This window comes from Bos indicus x Bos taurus, chromosome 10 (genome assembly GCF_003369695.1).
Source record: "Bos indicus x Bos taurus breed Angus x Brahman F1 hybrid chromosome 10, Bos_hybrid_MaternalHap_v2.0, whole genome shotgun sequence".
NCBI classification, from domain to species: domain Eukaryota; kingdom Metazoa; phylum Chordata; class Mammalia; order Artiodactyla; family Bovidae; genus Bos; species Bos indicus x Bos taurus.
The window spans coordinates 67,362,343-67,387,499 of record NC_040085.1 but is presented as its reverse complement, the minus strand read 5'-3'; the positions used below and the strand labels follow the sequence as shown (position 1 = coordinate 67,387,499).

The 25,157-nt window shown below is 43.4% G+C and overlaps 1 protein-coding gene across 1 annotated transcript in view; it reads right to left on the bottom strand.

Annotated features, from left to right (window-relative positions):
• The window catches only part of PRKCH (protein kinase C eta), a 232,723-nt gene that overhangs the window by 84,544 nt on the left and 123,022 nt on the right, over nucleotides 1-25,157 (bottom strand). Inside the window, exons 3-9 of the mRNA XM_027554264.1 lie at nucleotides 24,980-25,130; nucleotides 19,898-19,932; nucleotides 18,012-18,100; nucleotides 16,370-16,499; nucleotides 13,383-13,510; nucleotides 9,684-9,827; nucleotides 9,326-9,499 (exon numbers count right to left, since the gene is read on the bottom strand). Of these exons, the coding sequence (XP_027410065.1) occupies nucleotides 9,326-9,499; nucleotides 9,684-9,827; nucleotides 13,383-13,510; nucleotides 16,370-16,499; nucleotides 18,012-18,100; nucleotides 19,898-19,932; nucleotides 24,980-25,130 (851 nt within the window). The remainder of the gene's footprint in view (nucleotides 1-9,325; nucleotides 9,500-9,683; nucleotides 9,828-13,382; nucleotides 13,511-16,369; nucleotides 16,500-18,011; nucleotides 18,101-19,897; nucleotides 19,933-24,979; nucleotides 25,131-25,157) is intronic.

Genomic DNA, 25,157 nt, shown 5'->3' with positions numbered 1-25,157 from the left:
CCCAGCAGCAAGAGGAACTCTGTACCAATAGCAACGGTGAGCGCGGCAAGTAAGCTGAGCTGCTGCTTAGCCACGACACCTCCTGCTTTGGACCCCAAACCCACTGCCCTCCCTGCCCCCAGGAATCTCCATCAGGTCTTCAATTCCCTGCACCAGATGGGAATGCACAAGCAAATACAGCTTCAAGACACTTCTCCCAGACTCTCCTGTAAGCAGATGGCTGCTCTGAGCCTGCCCTAAAAGTAATCCCAGAAATTCGACCACGACCAGCCCACCACAGAGGGGTGACTCTCTGCTATGGACCTGCTACTCAGGTCCCAAATTCCCCAGGAGGACACCAGCTCCTTGAGGGAAGGGGCTCCTTCCTGCTTTGTCCACCGCTGTGTCCTTGGGGCTCAGAGCCGGGTCTCCACCCTGGAGGAACTCTGTGCACATTTGCCGAATGAATGAACACCCCCAATCTTCACCAACTGGTGGGCAAGTCTCTGAAATTTCAAGTTGGCAAAGTTTATACTGACAGACAGGGCTGACTTTGTCCTGAGAGGCCCTCGACCTGGAGCCCGAGAAGAGATGGACAAAGCTGTGTTCTGACCAGTGATGAAGTAATTATGGAAAAAGCAAGTATTCCAAAGCTAGAAGACATTAGAGTCTATGGTTTCCACCCAGTGCAGTTGGGTTTCTAGACTGCATGATTCTGGAGGGGCTTGCTCCAGCCACCCACAGATGTTGCCTTAGGTCTTGGCCCCAAGGTCCTAGTTGGTCCTGACAAAGGCCAACCTAGTTTCCCAGGGAAATACCCTCAGGCCACCCTAGGGTGCTAGTTGGACTGTTAGTCTTGTATTCTGGTTGCCCTTCTGAGCAAAGACTGGCCCAGAGGGAAAAATTTCCCCCAGAATCCAGAGCTCCTTTTCAGCTACCTTCCCTTTTGTAGCAGGGAGGAAATACAGTCCTTATACTGTCTATGCCACATGTATGACTCTCCTCTTGCCAGCCAGACTGAGCATTGCAAACACTGTTTCTTTCCCTTGCCCTCCATCAGTGTGATTCCGGACTGGCTGACTTGTCACTAAACCATCTGGCAGAAAGCCCCTCACGTTCTCATGCCTGGAGCCACTCCTGGCACTTCCAGCCCGGAGCTTTAGAACAGGGCCCCGCTGAGGTCTGAGCATCCATAGTTTGGCAGGTTCCCAGGCATGGTTAGGGAAAACCATAACCAACACTCCCTACCACAGATCTTCACCAGTCATCAGACACACAGGGGCCAAGTCTGACCCCGGCAAGTCTCGGCCAAGTCAAAGGAAATGACACACAATCTGTGAACCGCCTTTCACACACTGGAGGTGGGGGGTCCAGGCCATCTCTAGGTCATCACCGTGGGTGACAGCTAGTGACAAGGCCAGTTGCAGCTGAATAACCTCAAAAGGAAACACATGCCAACCCTTTCAAGCCCTTTGGTCACACCAAGCGTTCTGGCATCCTCCCCAAGCAGAGACAGCCAAAGGAACAGCAAGAACTCCGGGTTCTCCTATTTCTCATTCATTTTCATGACCCTATTGAGTCACAGATAGTCGGGAAGCTGGGAAGCCTCCGGGGACAGAAGCAAAGGTCCTAAATCAGCACCCACTGTCCCCTGCTAGAAATTCAGAGCCCAGAGACAGCCCATGTGCATTCTGTCCCCAGCGGGAACATGATTAATGTCAGGAACATGCCCAACTGGGAAACACCACGTTCTGGCTTGTTTTCTATTTTGATCTGAGCCAACGGCAAACTATACCAAGTGACCCATAAGCAGCCCACATTGTGTTTACGGCACTCAATGCTCAGTGGAAGAAGGAAGCCCAGTTCCAAACAGGTTAAGAAGAAATGGCCTTTCCTTAGGTGTTTTATAAAAGGCCACAAAACCCAATGCTGTGAAAACCTACTTTTATTCCTGCTTGATAACAGTCAGGGGACCTTCCTCAAGACAAGGGTGCCGTTAGCTCAGCCAGGATGAGAACCCAGAGCTCGCCTATGGAAGGCTGCAGTGCAGTCCCCTCCTGACAAGATTCCGAAAGATGCACTCCAGGGCAACAGGATGATTCTGCTGCCCATCTCCCCTGTGTGTGTCTCTCTTTGACACGTACACCCCTCTGCTAATATTTAACACACTGACAGAGAAAATAACTCAACTCAGGTTGTTCCCCTGCACCCCTGTTGTGGGTGATCTTCAGACATATTTTACGTGTGACTTACGTGCACTGAAATCAGTTTGCACGGGTTAGGTAAGCTGACAGCACTTGGGTCACAAGATTCCTAGCCACCCTACCCTTCAAAGGCAGGGTTTCTGCTTTATTGATGGACACTGAGGTGTGGCTTCTTAGGGAAAGCGATGGCCCCCCGCCAGGAACTCCAGGTGCACTGCTTTGTGAGCAAGCCCCTGCAGGGGACACCTGACGACACCCCATCCCCCGGCTGCTGTCCCTGTAAAAGGAGGTTCTGTGTAATGCCTCCCCCGCCCAGGGCAGCAGATCACCAGCGCACAAACGCGCTCACGGCTCCAGCGCGGCCTGGGCACCGGGCACAGTGTGTCCTGTTTTCCAAATGGAAACCTTTGCTCTAACAAACTGGGTCTCTGAACAAAGGCTAAAGCATCTGACCAGTGTTTACTCTGCCGCTCCCCCTCCTGCTGCTGCCGCCCCTTTGTTCCTCCTGGTCTCGGCCCTCAGCTCTCAGCCAGGCTCCAGGAGCGCCAAGGAGAGCCCCGGGAGCTGGGGGTGGGGAGACCCGGATTCCAGGCCATAAATGCCAGCAGGCTCAGCTGCCGACACAACAGTTCCCTGATTAAGATGAAAGGAGTGTGAAGTGAATTTAACCTGAAAGGGTGGGAAAGGCAGTGTACCCCAGGCCAGCAGCCCGGACCTGGGCGCTCCTGGCTTCAAGAGGCCTCACTCCCCCGACCCCATGGACAAAGAAACAGAAGCACGTTGCAGGAACTGGCAAACAGAACAAAGAAGAAAAAGATCATCCATAATTCCACTGCCTTCATAAGAGTCCCTGATAGTTTACTGGCATCATTTCCTCCTGTTTTTTTTTTTTTGGAAGAGGGGACAGGTTTGCCAAGTTGCTATCCCAGGAGGAACCTGAAATGGATTCACACTGCTAATTATCATAAATTCTGTACTATTTCCCGGCCTCCCATCTCTTGTCCCACCAGTTACTCTGTTTAATTTTGGGCAAGTAATTCAGCTCCTCCTTCACTTTGCTGCTGCTGCTGCGGCTGCTAAGTCGCTTCAGTTGTGTCCAACTCTGTGCGACCCCAGAGACGGCAGCCCACCAGGCTCCCCCATCCCTGGGATTCTCCAGGAAAGAACTCTGGAGTGGGTTGCCATTTCCTTCTCCAATGCATGAAAGTGAAAATGAAATTGAAGTCGCTCGGTTGTGTCTGACTCCCAGCAACCCCATGGACTGCAGCCCACCAAGCTCCTCCGTCCATGGGATTTTCCAGGCAAGAGTACTGGAGTGGGGTGCCATTGCCTTCTCCGCCTCCTTCACTTTATCACTCAGCAAAATAAAGATAATAATTGTACCCATCTTCTAGGGCTGATGTAAGAATTGTATGGAATAAATCATATATGTTAGATGCTTCTGAAAGTAACACACAATCTTTTAACTACTTAATATTCAATCATATCTCTACTGGCCAAAAACCTTCATCCAGTAGTACATTTTTTAAGTAGATTCCCATTGCTGAAGACTGAGGTTGTTTCCAGTATCTTCCTAGTATAAATTATGCACTGAAAATTAAACATATTAATGCGTAATGTCTTATTCTTTATGTTGCTTTCTTTGGCTAGGTTATTAGAAATAAAATCAACAGATCCAAGAGTATAAACATTGATCCAGACTGTAAGCCATGATCCAGCTTAACGAATCATTCACAAACTATTAGAATTTACAATGCTTTCAGAAATTTATGAGAATGCCAATGGAATGATGTACTTGCAAGTAATATGTATTATGATAAAAAATAATCTGGGGCAATAATTCATGGGCCCATAATTCTACGTAGCAAACTTGATAAATTATCTAATATTTAAAATTTGCTTATCTTTTTGTTTTGACCAAGAACAAAAAGAGCTCCAAAATCCCTATTTTGTGAGTGTTTATGGTTACCGTCATGTAGGGTCTGTGCTGGCCCCTGGGAGTCCCAGGACTGTTTTGGTGTGGGGAAGGAGGCAGTCATCACAACACCCTGCTGGTTGACTTTTGAACCATGGCATGCGTGTGGCAAGAGCGTGTCTGCATTCTCGCCTTTGGTCCTCACAGCAATCCCGCTTTCATCTCCACCACGAGAACTCTAGGGCTCAAAGGACTTTTAAGGGAGTTGCAAGCCATTCAGACAGAGGAAAACAGACTTGGAAGGACTCAGCTGCCTTTTCCGAGGGCAAGGCTGCTGCCATATCAACAGGTTGGAGGGGAGCCAGTGCAGACGGAAGGGGCTTAAGCAGATGCTAAGTCAACAACCTCTATGTTGTACAAGATACCCAGTGGACGGAGCCGGACTCCAGAGTCAGCCTGACCCAGAGATGAACCTTGTTTCCATCACTCAGCTCAAGGGAGCCTTAGCAAGTTGCTTCCTTTCTCCTGGGTCTCAGAGACACTCATTCCACAGGCCTGGACAGTGAGAGAAGCGCTGTTTCTACCAGCATCTTTACAATAAAGTGACACATTGCAAATGCTGGGGAGTGGCTCCCACGCCTCACCTCGGGTCCCTTCTAAATTCTGCAAGGGCAACTGTTACAGTTTCGCGTGACACATTGATCAGCATCTTCTTTTAGATGTCAGGGGCTGCCAAACCCAGTTGCTGAAAAGTAGTCATTTACCTGCTGTAATTTCTCATAGTAACTGGCATTTTCTGTTCTTTATACTTAGTTTTTCAATAGCAAATGGGGATAGTGACTGAGGACTTCTGACAGATGGACTGATGCAGAGAGCAAATGACATGCATATGTAGAGTCTGATACCTTGCAAATCCAAGAGATGGCTTAAACGATAGCAATATGAAAACTGCATATCTTTATCTCAGCATAAGAAAAATGCACTTGATTCTTTTAAGCTGTTCCTACCACTTTATCATCTAAACTTATGGGAGGGGAAAATTACCTTTATCCTTTGCTTTGGAGACATCTACTGCAACACACAAATTTTAAACCCCAAAGTCAGCTCTGGTGCAGAAATAAAAATCACCTTGTGGTAACGACTGCCACCTTGTGGCCATATATGAAACTGTCACTAAAAATAGATGCTGCTGCTGCTGCTGCTGCTGCTGCTGCTGCTAAGTCGCTTCAGTCGTGTCCGACTCTGTGCGACCCCATAGACGGCAGCCCACCAGGCTCCCCCGTCCCTGGGATTCTCCAGGCAAGAACACTGGAGTGGGTTGCCATTTCCTTCTCCAATGCATGAAAGTCAAAAGTGAAAGTGAAGTTGCTCAGTCATGTCCGACTTTTAGTGACCCCATGGACTGCGGCCCACCAGGCTCCTCCGGCCACGGGATTTTCCAGGCAAGAGTGCTGGAGTGGGGCACCATTGCCCTCTCCGAAAAATAGATGGCCAATGTTAATAAAGGCCTGGAGCCATTGAGGACTCTGATGAAGAGGGTGTGGCCTCAAGGGGCCCAGGCTGTGAGAGGCAAGAAGAAGGAACACAAGGGAAACTGCAGCCCAAGAAGCTATTAGTTGGACCTTGAGGTACTTGGACGGCATGGGAGTGCATGCCATGCATCCCCTTTCACCTGTCCTCCTGCCTCCTGGCTTCCCTGCTGCATCCGTTCTCCATGCTGCACATGTGCCTTTGCCAACACAAGGGGCCCTTACACATATGTGATGTTCAGCCTCACTTTCTGTTGGAGAAATGCCAGTTAGAACTCCAAAGTCACGTTAAAAAAAAATCTCTCCAGCCATCAAAATGATAGGCAGCGTCATAACAGGAGAGGAGGGGAAATAAGCCTTCTCAAATGTGGTTTGGGAGTGTGAATTTAGAAATACGGCCAGCAAGTGGAAAGAGCTGGGGCTCAGCAGTCAGACTGCCTGGCTTTAAAACCTCTGCCACTTGGAAGCTAAATTTCTTCCTGCCTCAGTTTGCTTATTTGTAAAATGGGAGTGATGTGAACAGAACTTACTTCACAGGATTACCATAAAGATTGATAATACACACAAGGCACTTAGAACAGTGCCTGGTATATAAGCGATAAAGTCTTAGCTATTTTCAGCCATGATAGGGGAGAAGGCCCACTAGACCCCATCAGAATCATAAATCCATCCATTTTTGACCAAGCAATACCACTTCCCATAGTGTCCCATATAGAAATCATAGCACAGGTACATAAGATAAAAGTACAAGGGACTCATTGTAAATTTGATTGAAATAAAAGTTAAGTATAACCTAAGTATTTACCAATAGGAAATAGGTTAAATAATTTGTATTATGGTCTTAAAATGGAATACTATGCAGCCATTATAAATAAGGCAGTCAGGTATATTCAAATATGAGACAATCTCATTATACATTGCTTTTTTTCAGACAAATAAGGTGAATGGGGATGCAATGTACAATGTGGTGACTACAGTTAATGATATGGTATTGAATATATGAAAGTTGCTGAAAGTATTTCTTAAAGGTTCTCAACACAAGAAAAAAATTCTGTTAACTAAGTGTGTTGATAGATGCTAACTAAATTTAGTTGTGGTGCTCATTTTACTACATACGGAAATATAAAATCATTTTTTGTACACCTAAAACAATGTTAAATGTCAATTATATTTCATTTTTTAATGTGCAAATTTTTAAAAAGTATAAATTTTGCAAGATGTATTACAGAGATTTACTCTCTTAATAAAACCATTTTGGATTTTTTCCTTAAGAAGACAGGGGTGGGGGACTTCCCTAGTGGTCCAGTGGTTAAGACTCTGTCTTCCGATGCAGGTGACACAGGTTCGATCCCTGGTTGGGGAACTAAGATCCCACACACTTCAGGGCAACTCAGCCTGAGCGCCACAGCTACTGAGCATGCGTGCCTCTACTAGAGAGAAGCCCATGTGTTGGAATAAAGTCTGTGCACCACAACCAAGACCCAGGGCAGCCAAAAATAAACAAATATTTTTTAAAAGGAGGGTACAGAATGGCGTGCAAATATATACCACCATTTATGTTATTTTTTAAAAATAAATACAGATGCATCTATGTTGTGTGTATGTACGCTTTTGTGTACAAACAATTCTCTGAAAGGCTATACATGAAACTACTAATAATAGTTTCGATCAAAGACAGGAGATGAATACTTGGAGAATGCTTATATTACCCACTGCATACAAAAAATTTGCTTTTTCATAGTTTAAATCTGCAATCTGGAATATCATTCTTCTGCTTAAATGTCTTTCATTCATTCTTAGGGCTAAAACACAAGCTCTTTTAACAGAGCCTTCAAGGCTCTCACAGCCTGGTCCTGGCCTGCCCCACTTCTTCAGCCCCAGTTCTCCCCAGGCCCCTTCTCAACCTCACATTTTACGCTTGTGGGCTTTATTCACCCTTTTTGTTCCTGTTTACTGGTGGTGGTTTAGTCGCTCAGTCATGTCCGACTCTTGCGACTGCATGGACTGTAGCCCTCCAGGTTCCTCTGTCCATGGGATTTTCCAGGTAAGAATTCTGGAGTGGGTTGCCATTTTCTTCTCCAGGGGATCTTCCTGACCCAGGGACCGAAGCTGCATCTCCTGTTTAGGAGGCGGATTCTTTACTGACTGAGCTACCATAGAAGACCTGTTTACTGGTAGACCCACTGGAGCTGTTCACCTTGTACAACACACTCCCTTTCACTCTCTCTGCCTGACTAATTCTAACCGGTCCTTCTGGTTCCAGTGTCGCTGTCACTTTCCCTAGAAATGCCTGGCAGCATCCCTGGACCAGGTGTGACGCCCCCATCCCACTCCTACCACGGCCTTTACCTCCCTGATGGTGGCAGAGACAAGGGACGTGTCCTGAATTCTCTTTCAGAATGCCTTTGAGAAGCAAGAAGGTTGGGAAATAACTGCCAGACCCTCCCGATGCCTTCATAGGAGCTCTCTCCCCTCTCCATTGACAGCAGAAGCCCAGTCCTGAGCCCAGTCTAAGTGGGCTGCAGAATGCCCCGCCTCAGGGATGAGTCAGGTGGATGGGAGCCCATTGTGACAAAGCAGCTTATCTCGGCTAGATATTCGCTCTTCCAGCCTCTTTTGCAACTCAGGATGAGCATATAACTCAAGTCTAGGAAAGATTTTTCTATCCCTGATAAGAGGAAAGTGCATGAAGCCCTTCGACCTCTGCTCCCTGTGCTTCCTGCTTTAGATGTTGTCATGTGATGTGAGATGGTTAGGGCTGTGATATTAGGGCAAGTACCTTGAGACCTCAAGCAGAAGAGATGCCGAATGACACTAAGTATCTCATACAATCCTAATAGTGCTATCATGAGACTTCTCAAGAAAAAAGCCTCTACTATGAACTAAACTCATCCTTCCTGTTTATTGCGTAAACCACTACCAGTCATATATTCTGTTAACCACAGTCAAAAGCATTCCTAATTGCACCCCATGATGAAAGTGGTCGCTCAGTCGTGTTCGACTCTTTGCGACCGCATGGACTGTAGCCTACCAGGCTCCTCCGTCCATGGGATTTTCCAGGCAAGAGTACTGGAATGGATTGCCATTTCCTTCTCCAGGGGATCTTCCTGACCCAGGGATTGAGCCCAGGTCTCCCGCATTGCAGGCAGACGCTTTACCATCTGAGCCACCAGGGAAGTTCCCACCCCATGATGGGGTAGACAGAATCCCAGGATCAGTCCACAGAATCAAGCAAAGGGTCCTTGATTGAGGCCAGGAGCAAGGCCTTGGCACATTACAAGTCAAGGTGCCCTCTTTGGGCCTATCCTGGACTGAACTCTTTTCCCCGGGTCAGAAACAGTTTAGCATTTAGCAATAGAGCCAAGGTCAAAGTCACCAGGATAAGCAGCCCATGATGTTCACTGTCTTCTTGGACTTCTGTAACCTTCACTCTGCTAGAGAAGACTTATGTACAAAGACATTTTTAATCTTAGGACACACAACCCTCAAAGTGATCCTTCTCCAGGATAACATGAAAGGAAGCGGTTAGTTCATTGGTTCTGGTCATCAGAAGTCACTGGGTACTTCAAATGACTCTACCTTGGAAGTCTCCACCCCCCAAAGTTTCTGATCTGCTACTTTATGAAAGCTTCGACATATTGCAGTCTAAACTTTCGAAGAAAGGAGGCCATGGGGTGGTGAATGGGAGTCATACTTACAGGGGTCTGAAAGCAGCAGAAGAGCTGCGTGAGGAAGGGGTGACTGCGGGCCAGGGACAGGATCCTTTTCTCGGTCATGGTGCACTCCACATCGTCATCCTGCAGGATCACGTCCTTCTTCAGCACCTTCACAGCATAGAGGTCTCCTGTTTCCTTGATTCTTGCGAGCATCACCTATGGCAAAGCAGCATGAAGGAGCGTGAGCAGGAGAACTCCTGCAGCTCTTAGGGTATGGCCTTGCCTGGGGCAGAAGGCCGATGGCAGGTGGGAAACAGGCGTGTGGATACATTTCTGTACAGACAAACAACCTCCATGGAGCAGGCTTCCTTTAACCCAAACAGCTAAAGCCAAGACTCACCTTCCCAAAGCTGCCCTTCCCCAACACTCGGATGAACTCAAAGTTGTCGATCCCAAGTCGGTTGGAGGAATTTACCCCAATGCCATTTCCTTCTTTGGTGCTCTCCTTTCCTTGTCGTCTTAGGGTTGATCTAGAAACAAGCTTCTGCAAAGAAGAAATACATGGAATCAGAAATCCCAGTGGAACTTGAAGCAGTTACAGATGGAGAAGACCTTACTTGCAGCTTCACCCCTCAATATAGCACATGGGGAGAGATTAATACAGCTTGACATGTGATCAGGTTTTGCCACTCAAAGCTGCTTCAGCATAAACTCCTGATCTGTGCTTACTGTATTTGGGTAAGAATCATTTAAAAAAAAAAAAATTGGAGAAGGCAATGGCACCCCACTCCAGTACCCTTGCCTGGAAAATCCCATGGACAGAGGAGCCTGGTAGGCTGCAGACCATGGGGTCTCGAAGAGTCGGATACGACTGAGCGACTTCACTTTCACTTTTCCCTTTCATGCACTGGAGAAGGAAATGGCAACCCACTCCAGTGTTCTTGCCTGGAGAATCCCAGGGAAGGGGGAGCCTGGTGGGCCGCCGTCTATGGGGTCGCACAGAGTCGGACATGACTGAAGCGACTTAGCAGCAGCAGCAGCAGCAGCATTTAAAAATATATCTAAGCCACTGAGTTTCAGTTTGTGCTCAAATGGCAGTATACAGAAACACTGTCTCAGCCTGGGCCACCTGCTTGCTTTCCACGGGTGACCACATTCTAAGAGCGCCATCTGGTGTCCAAGTCCTACAAGTAGCAGATTTCACAACTGCTCAGAAAATCAAAATGAGAACAAAAGAAGTAACGTGATAATATACATTTTAAATTATAGAAGAGAAATGAAAATTAATGTAAATATTGGAACAATGAGCAAATATATGAAGGATAACATCGACAACACCTATAATCTCATGAGCCCTCTTCAACAAAAAATAAAAACAACATAAATATACACACATCGATCTTTACGCTTGATTAATTTTTAAAAAGACAATGAAATTGTTGTTTCATAATTTTAATTTTAATTTAAAATTTTGCATGCTATTATCATACTAACATATGTTAATTGCATGCTATTAACATATTATGCACAGTTCTAAATGTCCTTCAAGAACATGAGTTTTAAATATCAGTTTAAAAAGCTGTCCAATAATTCATTTTATGGATATATCACAATTGATTCAGTAACTCCCCTGATACTGGACATACAGAATATCCCCATTTTTCTCTATATAGATAACACTCAGTGATTGTACTTGCATGCAAATCTTCATATCAGGGTGATAAGGAGTCTGGGCTCTCAAGCAGGCTGCCTGGGTTCAAATCACAGCTCTGCAACCTAACCCTGTGACCGTGGACCAGTCACCCACCTCTCTGTGCTTCAGTTTCCACTCCTAACAAAGGAGAAGTTACAACAGCTGCCACGTGGCTCGTTATGAAGAGTAAATGAATAACTGCGCCTAAAGCTCTTAGATCAGTGCCTGGCACATTCAATAAACCTAAGCTGCATTGTCATCACTATCAGCAAGATCATCATTAGCATCCTCTATTCAGATAACTTTCCCAAAAGGGAACTCTTTGAACCAGGGATTTAAGTTTGAAGACTTCGGATGCACGGTCAACTTGCCCTCCAGAAAGATTAACCGCCAATACAGTGAGAGCTCCTAGCTCACCAGATGGAACCAGAAGAACTCTTCAGGGAGTTCTCCAGCCCCATCCTGCAGAGGACGCTACCTACAGACAAGACGACAGTGCAGATGTCCATCTTGGGATATTTAAGACAAGCAGACCAGAATAGACGAGAGACCAGAAGTCTAACATCTTAGAGCATTTGACCTACTAAAAAACAGCTAATTTGGGGCAACTTCTAAGCAATGTTTGCCATAAACAGCTGGGCAACAGCCTGAAACGGCAAGGACTGTACTTATTCAACCAAGTGAAACAGTGATTGAAGACACAAAATGGATCATTTTTAAAAATCCAATTGTTTTCATAGTTTCTCCTCATAAATTTTTCCAAGACAGAAAAACTTTACCAGCTTGAATTTCACTTCCTCCACATAAATCCTTCCTCTGGTTGGGCTGGCCCTGGCCAGAAAACTTCAAGCCAGTGTTTCTCAATCTTTTTTTTCTTTTAACCCATTCTTCTCTTTTGATAGACTGAAGACGTCACTCTTTAGTGATGAACTGTCAGATAACAGATAATTTGGGTTTTCTCACAATTAAGTGTCAGAACATTAAAGATACTTGGTTCAAATGACATGTGACACTGCCCATTCTTGGAGATTGTGCCGCATGGCTCAGCTCATTCCCATGGAGTTTCAGAAGCTCTGGGGCAGGCTGAAAGCCCTAACCTGACACTCTTCAGGCATAGCAGTCTGCGTGCACGCATGCTAAGTCACTTCAGTCATGTCTGACTCTGTGTAACCCTAAGGGCTGTAGCCTGTTAGGCTCCTCTGTCCATGAGATTCTCCAGGCAAGAATATTGGAGTGGGTTGCCATGTCCTCTTCCAGGGGATATTCCCAACCCATGAATGGAACCTGCGTCTCTTACAACTGTGTTAGGAGGTGGGTTCTTTACCACTAGCACCACCTGGGCTTCCTTGGTAGCTCAGATGGTAAAGAATCTACCTCCCAACGCAGGAGACAATCCCTGGGTCAGGAAGATTCCCCAGAGAAAGGAATGGCAACCCACTCCAGTATTCTTGCCTGGGAGATCCCATGGACAGAGGTGCCTGGTGTGCTAGAGTCCAGGGGGCTGCAAAGAGTTGGACACGACTGAGCCACATTCACTGTACTTTTCCTCAAATCAAGAAATACAATGTCAGTCCAAGGCCCCGATCTACCAGATGGGGCCCTCCACCTGGTAGAGGTGGTTAGTGATGACATTTTTTGGACAACCAAGCACCTCACAGTGATTGCACTTCCCTTCCTAAGTATCCAAAGATATTTGCCAGTTCAGTCTAGAATTTTCCTGAACCAGACATCAAGCTACACATTTGAGAAGCCACAGCCATAGCCACGGATCATTCCTCAGTTCTCGGCAGACCCCAGCTAGCAAGGCAGCATTAGGATGCGGCTGAAGCTCTAACAGACCAGGGGATGCTATGGGTCACTCAGGGAGGGGGCAAGACAAAATGCACACAGCAACAGACCCACTCCACCCACCCCCGAGAGCCGAGAGGAAGGAACTCCTGTCTGTGGCTGGACCAGAGATAAGTTCACGATCCATACAAAAACTTCACACTCTGGATTCCAGGGCTGTGGAGAGTGTCAGCTCTTCAAGTTCAACGCTTTCAGAGAGGAGGAAGCAGAGGCCCACAAGTTACTGGCCAGCTGTACAGCTGGGGACCCCACCAAGAGTAGAACCCAGGCCCCTGGATTCCAGGCTTTTCACCAGACCACAATGACAGGAAGCTGATTTACCAAAAAAAAAAAAAATCCTTTTTCTGCTTATTGCAATGTCTGCACACTCACTATTTGTTGTTACATAACTGTATATAGAACCTTATTTGTAGAAGAAAATGCTCTTTAAAAATGCAATAAATCTGTTTACTGTATTTGCTGAGACTAGGACTTGGATCACGCCACACACAACACGAGGACTCACCACATCTGGGAACAATGTCCAGATTATAATATGGGAAAACAGTAAAGGCTCACCGAGGTTGGAGAAATATTTCCGGGTTGGAGGCCCATTCCTGCCAGAGTCTTGGCCAGCTCCACCGCGTTTACCCCGCAGTTTGGGGCCACGTTCGCCTGACATCGAATGTGTACATTCATTTTACATACTGGAGGGAAGAGGAGAAAGGAATCCATGTTCAGAAAAGAGCCACGTCAACATGAGATGTAAAACAGAACCGTGATGACCTGAGAGGCTGTGGCTGGGCAACAGCACAGGCTGAACAATGCCATCTGCTCTTAAAATTCAACGGACTCAAATAATGATCCCTGACAGGGGAGCCTGGTGGGCTGCCATCTAAGGGGTCACACAGAGTCGGACACGACTGAAGCGACTTAGCAGCAGCAGAGTGTAAGTAAATCCCTGACTTTCTCTATTTCTGTTTTGTGCAGAAGCCGAAAGCCTAGCACACTGAAGAATAAATTTCAAATACCTTTTTTTTTTCCCACTGCGACTTGATGAAAGACATTCAACTATGCTACATTTTAACAATCATCACCGGTTTCCCAGCATGATTCAACACAGATTAAAATGTTCATCAGTGTGACAGCTCAGTCAACTAAGTAACAAGGAAACATGCCAAGTGACTTTATACTCTTTCTTGTGCCTCTCAAAAAAGGTAGTAATCACAAAGCCGTGTATAGATGGCTGTTCAAACAGTGAAACGTGAGTCTGAGAGAAAACCTCTAAGTATAGCCTTCCTTCTGAGCACTGTCTTTGGGTGGCCCCCACAGCACAGAACGCGGCATCCTGTGTGGCTGCCTTTCTCAGGGCTTTCAGCCTGTGGCTTCACGGGTGACAAAAAGCAATTGATTTAAAGGTCAAAGTAAGTGGCAGTTGGAAGAGCAGAGTGAAGCAAGCTAAGCTCCTGGTGCACAGGAAGCTGACTTGGGATGATGAAAGACCTGAGGTTTAATCAGCACAAAGTTCTGATACGGTTTCTTGACCTGGTTCTGCAGAGGGGAGGCAGAAATGAAACAGCATAATACATGTTTGGGGTGTGTCAGCCCATCTTTGGAAGGATGCACAGATCCAGATTTTGTGGGGGCTAAATTTATGCAATTTAGGGTTCTCTTCTTTGAGAAAAAGAACACTCTGGGGCTTCCCTGGTGGCTCAGTAGTTGGAAATCCGCCTGCCAATGTAGGAGACACTGGTTCGATCCTTGGTCCAGGAAGCTCCCACATGCTGTGGGGCAACCAAGCTGGTGTGCCACAACTATTGAGTCTGTGCTCTAGAGCCCGGGAGCCGCAGCTCCTGAAGCCCGCACACCCTAGAGCCCGTTCTCCCCAACAAGAGAAGCCACCGCAACGAGAAGCCCGGGGACCACATCTACAGGGTAGTCCTGCTCGCTGCGACTAGAGAAAAGCCCATGTATAGCAACAAAGACCCAGCACAGTCAAAAATAAATAACACAATCATTTTAAAAAAGGAAAAGAACACTCCATCAAGTAGAGAGCTTGGAAGGTGCCTTGCAAGGGAGGGACTCTGAGGCTTAAGCTTTATTAGCTTCATAGGACATCCTCCTCTCTCAGGAAGGCTGGTACGGAGACATACAAGCCAGTAGTGGCCTTTCTAAAGCACCACGTGACAATAACAGCAACAATTATAGGAATTCTGTAGGTGTGCTATCCTTAGCACCACCAGGGACAAGAACCATGCAGATGAGCCCCACCCATGGCTCTGTACAGAGCATACAAGAGCAGAAAGTGACTTTCACCCTAGAAAGGGACACCACACAGCTAATGATTAAGCAGTGCCTAAAACAAAGCCACAAGGGCACTGTCTGCTGTTTTGGTTGAAAAAGAATTTATTTCACATATCTATGAAAAAAGAATCCTTGTGACTCCCATGGACTGTAGCCCATCAGGCTCCTCTGTCCATGGGGATTCACCAGCCAAGAATACTGGAGTGGGTTGCCATGCTCTCCTCCAGGGGATCTTCCCCACCCCGGGATGGAACCCAGGTCTCCTGCATTGCAGGTGGATTCTTTACCTTCTAAGCCACCAGGGAAGCCCACACACACAAAGCACACATGGAAAAAGAATAATCAAATGGGGCTCTGGAGAAACAAAAGAATTGGCCTTTCTTAAAAACAAGGGACTAGCCCCTTGTTGGTAATAGAAGCAGGTTTGGTAAGTCCAGCCAGTGGAAGTTACCCAGTTTTATTGACATGAACTCTGCCTTCCTATGGTGACTTAGAATGTGTCTAAGTCACATGAACTTCACATGTGTTTCAGCAGAGGACAGTGCATCCCACGACAGCCAGACTATTTCAGAAACACTCAGTGAGAGATGACTCCAGGCCAATAGCCTCTCAACTCCTAACGGGACAGGGATCAACCCTCATTTCCTGACCCTTTGCTAAGGCAAAAGCCCAAAACTCAGGCTCCCTTGGGCATAGCTATTGAAGTACAAGCCCACATGGGGCCAAAGCTGAAGAGTCCTTCATCCCACCTACCTTCCGATCTCTATCAAGCTCTTTGAGAAGACACAGGGCAGCTCCAGCAATGCCTTTGTAACTCAATTTCTGCTTATTTCTGGTGAGGTCATCAGACCACCTCTCTTGCCAGTTCTTTTCTCATAAGCCAACCTTCTCTGCTGACCACCTCACCTCCTACTATCGTCCATTTCTGACCAGATGCCATTTTTTCCTCTTTCACATACATATTGAAATACACAACGACTAGCCTGTACTCAGCACTCAATAGAGGATAGCCAGCAGCCTAGCTAACGAGATGGGACATTTAATTTAGCAACTGTGTAAACATGCTGTAGTTAGGACATTTGTGGATCAAGTGCAGCTCTCTGTACATGCCTGACAAGGGACAATCTAGAGTCACAGAGATGTTTGTTTATAAAAGGTCTAAAACCACCAGTTCTAGGTCAGATTCTGAACTGCAGAATTTGGAAAGCTCGCAGCAAGGTGTTCTCATGAGGAAGCGGCTACCCCACACCCCAGCATCTCACTTTTACACTGAAGTCCTTGTCGCATTATGCCCCAGAGCAGGGAGCCACAGTGGTCGCAGAACGTCGGCACCTTATAGTTGTGGACGCTGAACTTGTGTGGGATGTTGATTCCAAACCTCTGCTCAGCAGTCTGTAAAAAGGAAACAGGAGGACGAGAGCTGAAATGCCACACCTTCTGCGAAAACCATTAACAGGAGCCCACCAAATTCATGGTGTTACTATAACACCTGAGATGGGTACGTCATTACTGCTCAGCAGCAATGAATTACCCAGGCCTGACAATGCAGACTGAGCACGTTTTCTAGTGAACAAGACTGGACAGAAACATGTGGTATACAAGATTGGTCTCCATCTTGGGAGCTTAAAAGAAATTTGAATTTTCAATTCACCTTTTATATTCAAGCTGTGTGTCTCTCCCTACCAATCCTCTCACACTTATGTCCATTTCCAAGAACCTTTGAACTTCAGGATTAAACAAGCCTTTTATAGACTACATACACTTACTATCATCACAAGTTCTTCCACAAATTCATTATATCATGAGGACAGGGCAGAGGGTGGTACCTAGCAGACATGGAATCACCTAAGGAATTCACTCCAAAGTGACATTCAAGTGGGGATCTTATTCCTCCCTTCCAGCCTCTGCCTGTCTTTGGATTTTGGTATCTCAGTGCAAAGATTCTGCTTTGATGTCACATACAATCACTTCTTGGATCAGGTGTAATCTCACATACTATTTTCAGCAAATAATTAGATTAGGCGTATGCTCTATAGGCTACATCAAATTTAAAGAAATAACAAAGAGCCAAGCATAACAAGGAGTGGGGTAATATTACTCCTCTTGAAACCTTTCTGGCCTCTTTCTCAAAAGAAAGAACACATGCCTCTACGTGTACTCTGTAGCAATCCTGGTGTACACGGTAAAGGACCATCAATTCAGAGCCAGACTCTTCAGTGAACCTGTGAATTTACCACTAACTGTTGGTCATATTTCACCCTCCTTCTACCTTCAGAATTTAGAGTGTTATACCCACCTCAGCTGGACGCAAAATGGCAAGAGTGAAGTTCAAGAATTTATGTATAAGTAAACATCTTCCCTGAAATTCCTAGACAGGCTGGAAGGGGCCAACAGTCACTTTATTTAGGGAGTGCAATTTACAGTTAACAACATATTTATCACATCAGTTGTGTCTTGCAGTATTGATCCTATTTTAAGATTTAGGCTGAGAGAGAAGATAGCTAGCAGAGGCTGGATTCTACACTCAAATACCAGTCATCCAATGCCAAACTCAGGGAACTTCTCACAATTCCAAATCTCTCTTCAAATTAGAAGAACTGATCCCTAGAGCTTCTACCCAGATGACAACTAATAGAATTATCTTAAGGACAGGTTAAGCTAAGCAAGTGCAGAAATACAACCCCATAATATAAAAAGGAGAGACATTTCAATTCTGATACCATCGTTGGCTTCAAGGAATATGGAAGGAAAGTGGGGGGTGCAGCAAAGAGGGGCAGAGGAAGAGAGAGAAAGAGAGAGATACAGAGGCGGAGAGGGAGAGAAAAAGGAGGAGGGAGGGAGAGAGGGAGAGAGAGAATGTGCACACATAAGCATGTGTAGACAATCAGCAAACTGCTGTCTTACCTTTGAATCCACTTTGTTAATATTGTTTTGGCAAGTGCAGGCTGTAACAATTAGATGATGGCAGCGTTTGTGGACAACACAGGTGCACACTAGGGAATTAAATCCAGCAGTTATACATTTATCAGAGGCTGACAGCCTAGCCAGTTTCAGTGGAGTAACAAGGGCCGCACATGCCAACATGGCCTGATTTAGACGCTGGGCTCACGGGAAGCCCAGCCCCGTCCTTCCTATATTCTTTACCCTCACCCTAACTCAGGCCTTTGCTCATGCTCAAACTTCATACTCAAGTCTGGAACCAATGTCATCATTCCTGGCTTTAATCCTTCCCGTGCCTACCTCCAGAGGAATCATCTCACAGTATGATGCTGGTATCCTCAGCCCCATGATCTGAAGCACTCAATCGTGTCTCACTATCAGTCAGAACAGAGCTGAAGTTTTCCAAATGAGTTTCAGGGTCTGTCAAGCCCACTCCAGACTCACTTGTCACATTTCTTCTCTGATGATTTTGTCCCGTTAAAAACTAGACTAGCTGCTCTTCCTGGGTAAGTCTTCACCCTCCTCCACACACTGTCCACGTCCTTCTCAATTCCCAGGACATCTTCCTTTCCTATCACTTAACTAAATCAAATTTATAACAGGACACGAAACGTATAAAAATGTTTCTTCCATGGAAACACACTCCCCATGACTTCCCTTCTAGACTGAAACTCTCTCCCTCCTCTGATCTCCTAAACTTTTAGCTGGCCTCCCTCATTTAAAGTGTTCCACATATGGCCTCAAGTGTACTCAGGATTCCCAGCCAGCATGACGACTTGAACAAAGTAGGCATTCACTAAGTAGCTGCAGAATGACTCAATCAATTGTTTGAATAGCTAGAACTTTATAAATAACTTTTTCTTCATTTTCATTTAGATCACTGATAGAGTGTAGACACAGTCCAATTTCCATTAAAGAGCAATGAAGCAATATTAAAAATACACATCATTTTTAAGATCTTTCAAGACTTATGAAATTTTCCAGGATTAAATACATAAAGACAGATGACAAGGCAGTAAATAGTACTATAGTCTAAAACAAATCTAGCTTTCATCAGATTGAATTCTCAGGAGAACCGAACTGAAAGTGCCCAGGGAACTAACTGGTCTTTTTATATGAGGGAATCCTTCACATAGAAAAAATTTATATTCTGAGGCATTTGTGTTCTTCACAGTCAGCTTGGCTACAGGTTTATTAACTTTATTGATATTTTCAGAGAACTAGCTTTGGATTTAGTGGATTTTCTTTATTGTTTCCCTAATTTAAATTTCACTGTTTCCCACTCTATTTTTATTATTTATTTTCTACCACTCATTTTAGGCTTAAGTTTCTCTCCTTTCTGAGATGGAAAGTTAGATTATCGATTCTAGATCTTTCTTCTTTTGTAATCTATACACTTAATACTATAATTTTTCCTCTCAGCACTGCTTTCACTGCTTCTCACAAACTTTAATAAACTGTATTTTCCTTGGGTTTAAAATCTTTTTTTAATTTCCTTTTAAGTCTTCTTTGACCCACTAGCCATTTAGAATATATTGCTTAATCTCCAAATACTTGGAAGTGTTTTAATTATCTTTCTGCTATTGATTTTCAGTTTAATTACACTGCTGTATGAGAAGATACTTTTTAGGATTTCAATTCTTTTATATTTGTTATTGTTGGTTTTACAGCCTAGAATGTGGTCTCTGTTGGTGAATTTTCCTAGGAAACTTACGAAGAATCTGTATTCTGCTGCTCTTAGATGGAGTATTCTATAAATGTCAATTTGATCAAGTTCTGATAATGTTCTTATGGTATAATCACTTAACACAGGAACAAGATTAAATATACTTTCAAAAATGTTTTCTTACCTTGGCATTGATAACCCTGTTTTCCAAATACACCCCTGGTTCAAGACAATAGGGAAAAAAGTAACCATTAGTCAAACATTTCAGCAACAACTTCTATAATCACAGTACTTAAGAAAAATAAATTTCATCCTCTAGTCCTTTATAAAAAATAAAATTTCAGAGAAGCAGCAGCAATGATGTCCTTTTTGAGTGCTTGTTACCATAAGACAAAAAGGAAACTGACAAATTAGAATACTCCAAATCATAAAAACAGGTAAGTATTGCCAATTCTCATTCCACCAACCTCTGTGGCAATCCCCCTAGTCCTTAGTGAAAATAAGCCCTCCTCTGTGTGTGACTGAGCCTCAGGCTGAAGTGTCACTCTACTGCCTAACTGAGCATTGTCTCTCACATACACATAAAGATGTGTAGAAGGTGAAGTAAACAGATGCAGATATACATACAGAGGTAAACAGGTGAGTCCAGGGGACCTGACTGACCTGAGGCATCTTTCCTCTTCTCTGTGCCCACATCACCCCAGAATCTACAGGGGAGAAGTACAACCACAAGATGCCCATCATGCTCATAGCTCCCATCTCTGTCTCTCCCTAATACAGTCTCTGAGTGACAGCGACACAGTTTTAACCCTCATTAATAAAGATCACATTTTACTAAGCCTGTAGGATGTGCTAGGCAATGAGCCAAGCAGCTGACATGTACTATCTCACTTAATCCTCATGTGATAGGATGACCTAGAGCACAGATCATAAAGTCAGATGGCCTGGATGTGTTTTGGAGCAAATGGTTAACTTCTTTGAGCCATTGATTCTTAATCTATAAAAGGCATAATGATAACAGTGCTTACTTTATAAGGTCATCATGAAGATAAAAAGGGTCGATAAAGACTTAGAACAGTACCTGGCACTCTAAGCATACATAGAAGTTTATTATGTAAATAAAATAAAATCATTATCTCTGTTTTGCAGATGAAGAGACACTGATGGCTTATATAACTTGTCCAGGTTCACATATCTAGTTGGTGATGAGAATGAATGCCAGGGTCTATATGCTTAATCATATATATATACATATAACACATATACCATTATTTTAAGTGTGTGTGTGTAGGGAGTGGGGAGGTAGGTGGGAGTTAAAGTTCCTTGGTAGAAAAAAATTTAGTTAAATTATAAAGCAACTTTCCATTTAGAATGTTAGTTGAGATCAAAAGTTCTCACCCAAAATGCCTACTAAACACCTGTAGTAGCCAGGTCATGTAAAGAAGAAAAGTTGGCGTAAAATAAACAGCAATAGGGAGAGGTGTGTGTCTACAGCTCACTGGAGCATGTAAAGAAGAGAAATGGGCTCAAAGTTGCCAGAGATGCTGATTTTTCTCATTTAAAAATGAGAATAGGAATCTTTTGTTAAAGACTATAACTTTAGGCTTCATCATACCAACAACCAGTATAGGGCCTTTGGTTTAGACAAGACTTTCTTTTTTTATTTAATTTTTTAATGTGTACAAAGTTTGGGTCATTTCTTTTTTAAAATTTATCTTATTGAAGTACAGTTGATATATGATGTTATGTTAGTTGCTCATGTATAGCAACCTGATTTATTATACATAGGTTCTTTTTTAGGTTCTTTTCCATTATAGATTATTAGAAGATATTGAATATAGTTCCTGGTATTATACAGTAGGTCCTTGTTGTTTTTCTGTTTTATATATATATGTGTGTGTATGTCCGTTAATCATGAATCCTTAATTTATCCCTGTCCCTTTCTTCCCCCTTTGATAACCATAAGTTTGTTTTCTATGTCTGTGAGTCTATTTATATTTTGTAACTAAGTTCCTCTGTATCATTTTTTAGATTCCATGTATAAGTGATATCATATGATATTTGTCTTTCTCTATCTGACTTCATTTAGTAAATGAAGTTGGTTAAAAGAATACAGAAACAAGACTCATATCTATGGTACCTACAAGACACTCACTTCAGTTCTAAAGAAACACAGACTGAAAGCCAGGGGATAGAAAAAGGTATTCCATGTGAATGGAAATCAAAAGAAAGCTCAAATAGCAATACTTATACCAGACAAAATAGACTTCAGAATTAACACTTTTACAAGAGCTAGAGAAAGGCACTACATAATGATCAAGGATCAATCCAAGAAGAAGATGTAACAACTGTAAATATACATGCATCCAACATAGAGGCACCTCAATATATAAGGCAAATATTAACAACCATTAAAGGGACAAATTGACAGTAACACTATAATATTAGGTGGCTTTAATACACCACTTATAGCAATAGACAGATCATCCAGACAGAAAATCAATAAGGAAACACAGGCCTTAAATAAAATATTAGACCAGATGGATCTAACTAATATTTATAAAACGCATCACCCAAAAGCAGAAGAATATACATTATTTTCAAGTGCACATGGAACATTCTACAGGATGCATTCTCCTAGATCACATGCTAGGCCACAAAACAAGCCTTGATAATTTTAGAAAATTGAAATATCAAGCATCTTTCCAACCACAACACTATGAGATTAGAAATCAACTACAAGGAAAAAACTTCAAAAAACACAAACACGTGGAGGCTAAACAATATGCTACCAAACAACCAATGGATCACTGAAGAAATCAAAAAGGAAATTTAAAAAAGATACCTAGAGACAAATGAAAACAAAAACATGGCAATCCAAAACCTATGGGATGTGGCAAAAGTAATTCTAAGAAAGAAGTTTATAGTGATACAATCTTGCCTCAGGAAATAAGAAAGAGCTCCATAAACAACCTAACCTTACACCTAAAACAACTAGAGAAAGAAAAAACAAAGCTCAAAGTTAGTAGAAGGAAAGAAATCACAAAGATCAGAACAGAAACAAGTGAAATAGAAACTAAAAAACAATAGGAAAGATCAATGAAACGAAAAATTAGTTCTTCAAAGAGATAAACAAAATTGAAAAACCTTTAGCCAGACTCATCAAGGATAAAAAGAGAGGGCCCAAGTCAATAAAATCAGAAATGAAAAAGAAGTTACAACTGACATCACAGAAATACAAAGGCTCATAAGAGACTACTATATGCAACTATATGCCAATAAAATGGACAACCTAGAAGAAATGGAAAAATTCTTAGAAAGGTACAATCTCCCAAGTCTGAACCAAGAAGAAATAGAAAATCAGAACATACCAATTACCAGAACTGAAATTGAATCTGTAATAATAATAACTTAAAAAACCCTCTTAACAAACCAAAGTTCACGCTTAGATGGCTTCACAAATGAATTCTACAAAACATTTAGAGAAGAGTTAACAAAATTGCAGAGGAAGGAAGACTTCCAAACTCATTGTGTGGGTCCATCATCAACCTAATACCAAAACCAGAGAAAGATATCACAAAAAAAGAAAATTACAGGCCAATATCACTGATAAACATAGATGCAAAAAATTGTCAACAAAATACTAGCAAATCGACTTCAGTAATATTTTAAAAGGATAATAGACTAAACCCTGTTCATGATTTAAAAGACCAGAAACATAAGCTAAGTCTGGATTTTGACTTGCTAAAAGGTATAAAATCCAAAGTAATCACAAAAAACCCACATAATACAAAGCAATTGATCAATATGCAGAAATGAACCAAGTGTTTCTGCCTTAAACAAAATGACTAAGTTCAGTTTAGTTCAGTCACTCAGTTGTGTCTGACTCTTTGCGACCCCATGAACCACAGCACGCCAGGCCTCCCTGTCGATCACCAACTCCCGGAGTTCACCCAAACCTATGTCCATTGAGTCGGTGATGACATCCAACCATCTCATCCTCTGTCATCCCCTTCTCCTCTGGCCCTCAATCTTTCCCAGCATCAGGGTCTTTTCAAATGAGTCAGCTCTTCACATCAGGTGGCCAAAGTACTGGAGTTTCAGCTTCAGCATCAGTCCTTCCAGTGAATATTCAGGACTGATTTCCTTTAGGGTGGACTGGTTGGATCTCCTTGCAGTCCAAGGGACTCTCAAGAGTCTTCTCCAACACCACAGTTCAAAAACATCAATTCTTCTGCGCTCAGCTTTCTTTATAGTCCAACTCTCACATCCATACATGACCACTGGAAAAACTATAGCCTTGACTAGACGGACCTTTGTTGACAAAGAAATGTCTCTGCTTTTCAATATGCTGTCTAGGTTGGTCAAAACTTTCCTTCCAAATGACTAAAGTTTGCAACAAAAGCAAGATACAAGAGTGTTTTTCTTCCTTCTGAGAAGGGTGTGTGTATGTTTTGTGCAAGTGAAGGGGTGTTTCTTCTTTCTCTCTGCAAATAAATGTGTTTAATGTTGCCTCTAATTGAAGACTGGAGGAGGAAATGGCAACCCACTCCAGTATTCTTGCTTGAAGAATCCCATAGACAAAGGAGCCTGGCAGGCTACAGTCCATGGGGTCACAAAGAGTTGGACATGCCTGAGTGACTTCACCTTCACTTTCTAACTGAAGATAACTACTACTTAAATTTACTTCACATTATAGATTTGCCTCTTAGACTTAAGCTTGAGTGACATATATAATAAGATATTATTCCAAATCATCTAGAATTTCTCAACTATTAATTATCTTAATTCTTAAATGCCAGGGATTATAGTATGTGGTCACCGAAAGCTATTACCTTTAGCTACATATGATAAGACTGAAGACTGCTGTGTGCTTAGTGTAGCTGAAACAATTACAGAAATTCTGTAAGTCATCATGTGATTTACACCTTCTTACAGAAATACTGTTGATATTTCTTTCCTCTTCAGGGGCAGACCATTTATTAATTGATTAGCCTCTCTAATTACTGCTTTTTGACCAATTCATGATTCATTAACATTTTTACCAAAATGACTAGCAAAAGAAATAACATGTAAAACTTAATCTGTAAATTGTGTAATTTTTTCTGCTGGTTTGGGGATTAATGTTTCTAGGTCAACATATTAGAATAAGAGGGAAAAAATCAGATTCTAAAACAATTCTTAATAATCATGTTTTCTCCTGAAATCACACACAACCAGAGGAAGTCTCAGCTCATGGCAGGAGAGAAGCCAAGGAGCTTCTTACCAGATAAACTCCCTGCAGTGAGAGCAGTAGGTGGGCTGCCTCAGGTATGTGGCCATGAACTTGTGTCCGTTGATCTGGTGGACTCGCCTTCGCATAGCCCTTTGGCGCTTCCTGGTAAAATGTTTGAAGATTCGGTCTCTCTGGAGAGTAGCTATATATTAAAAGAAGGGGGGGAAAA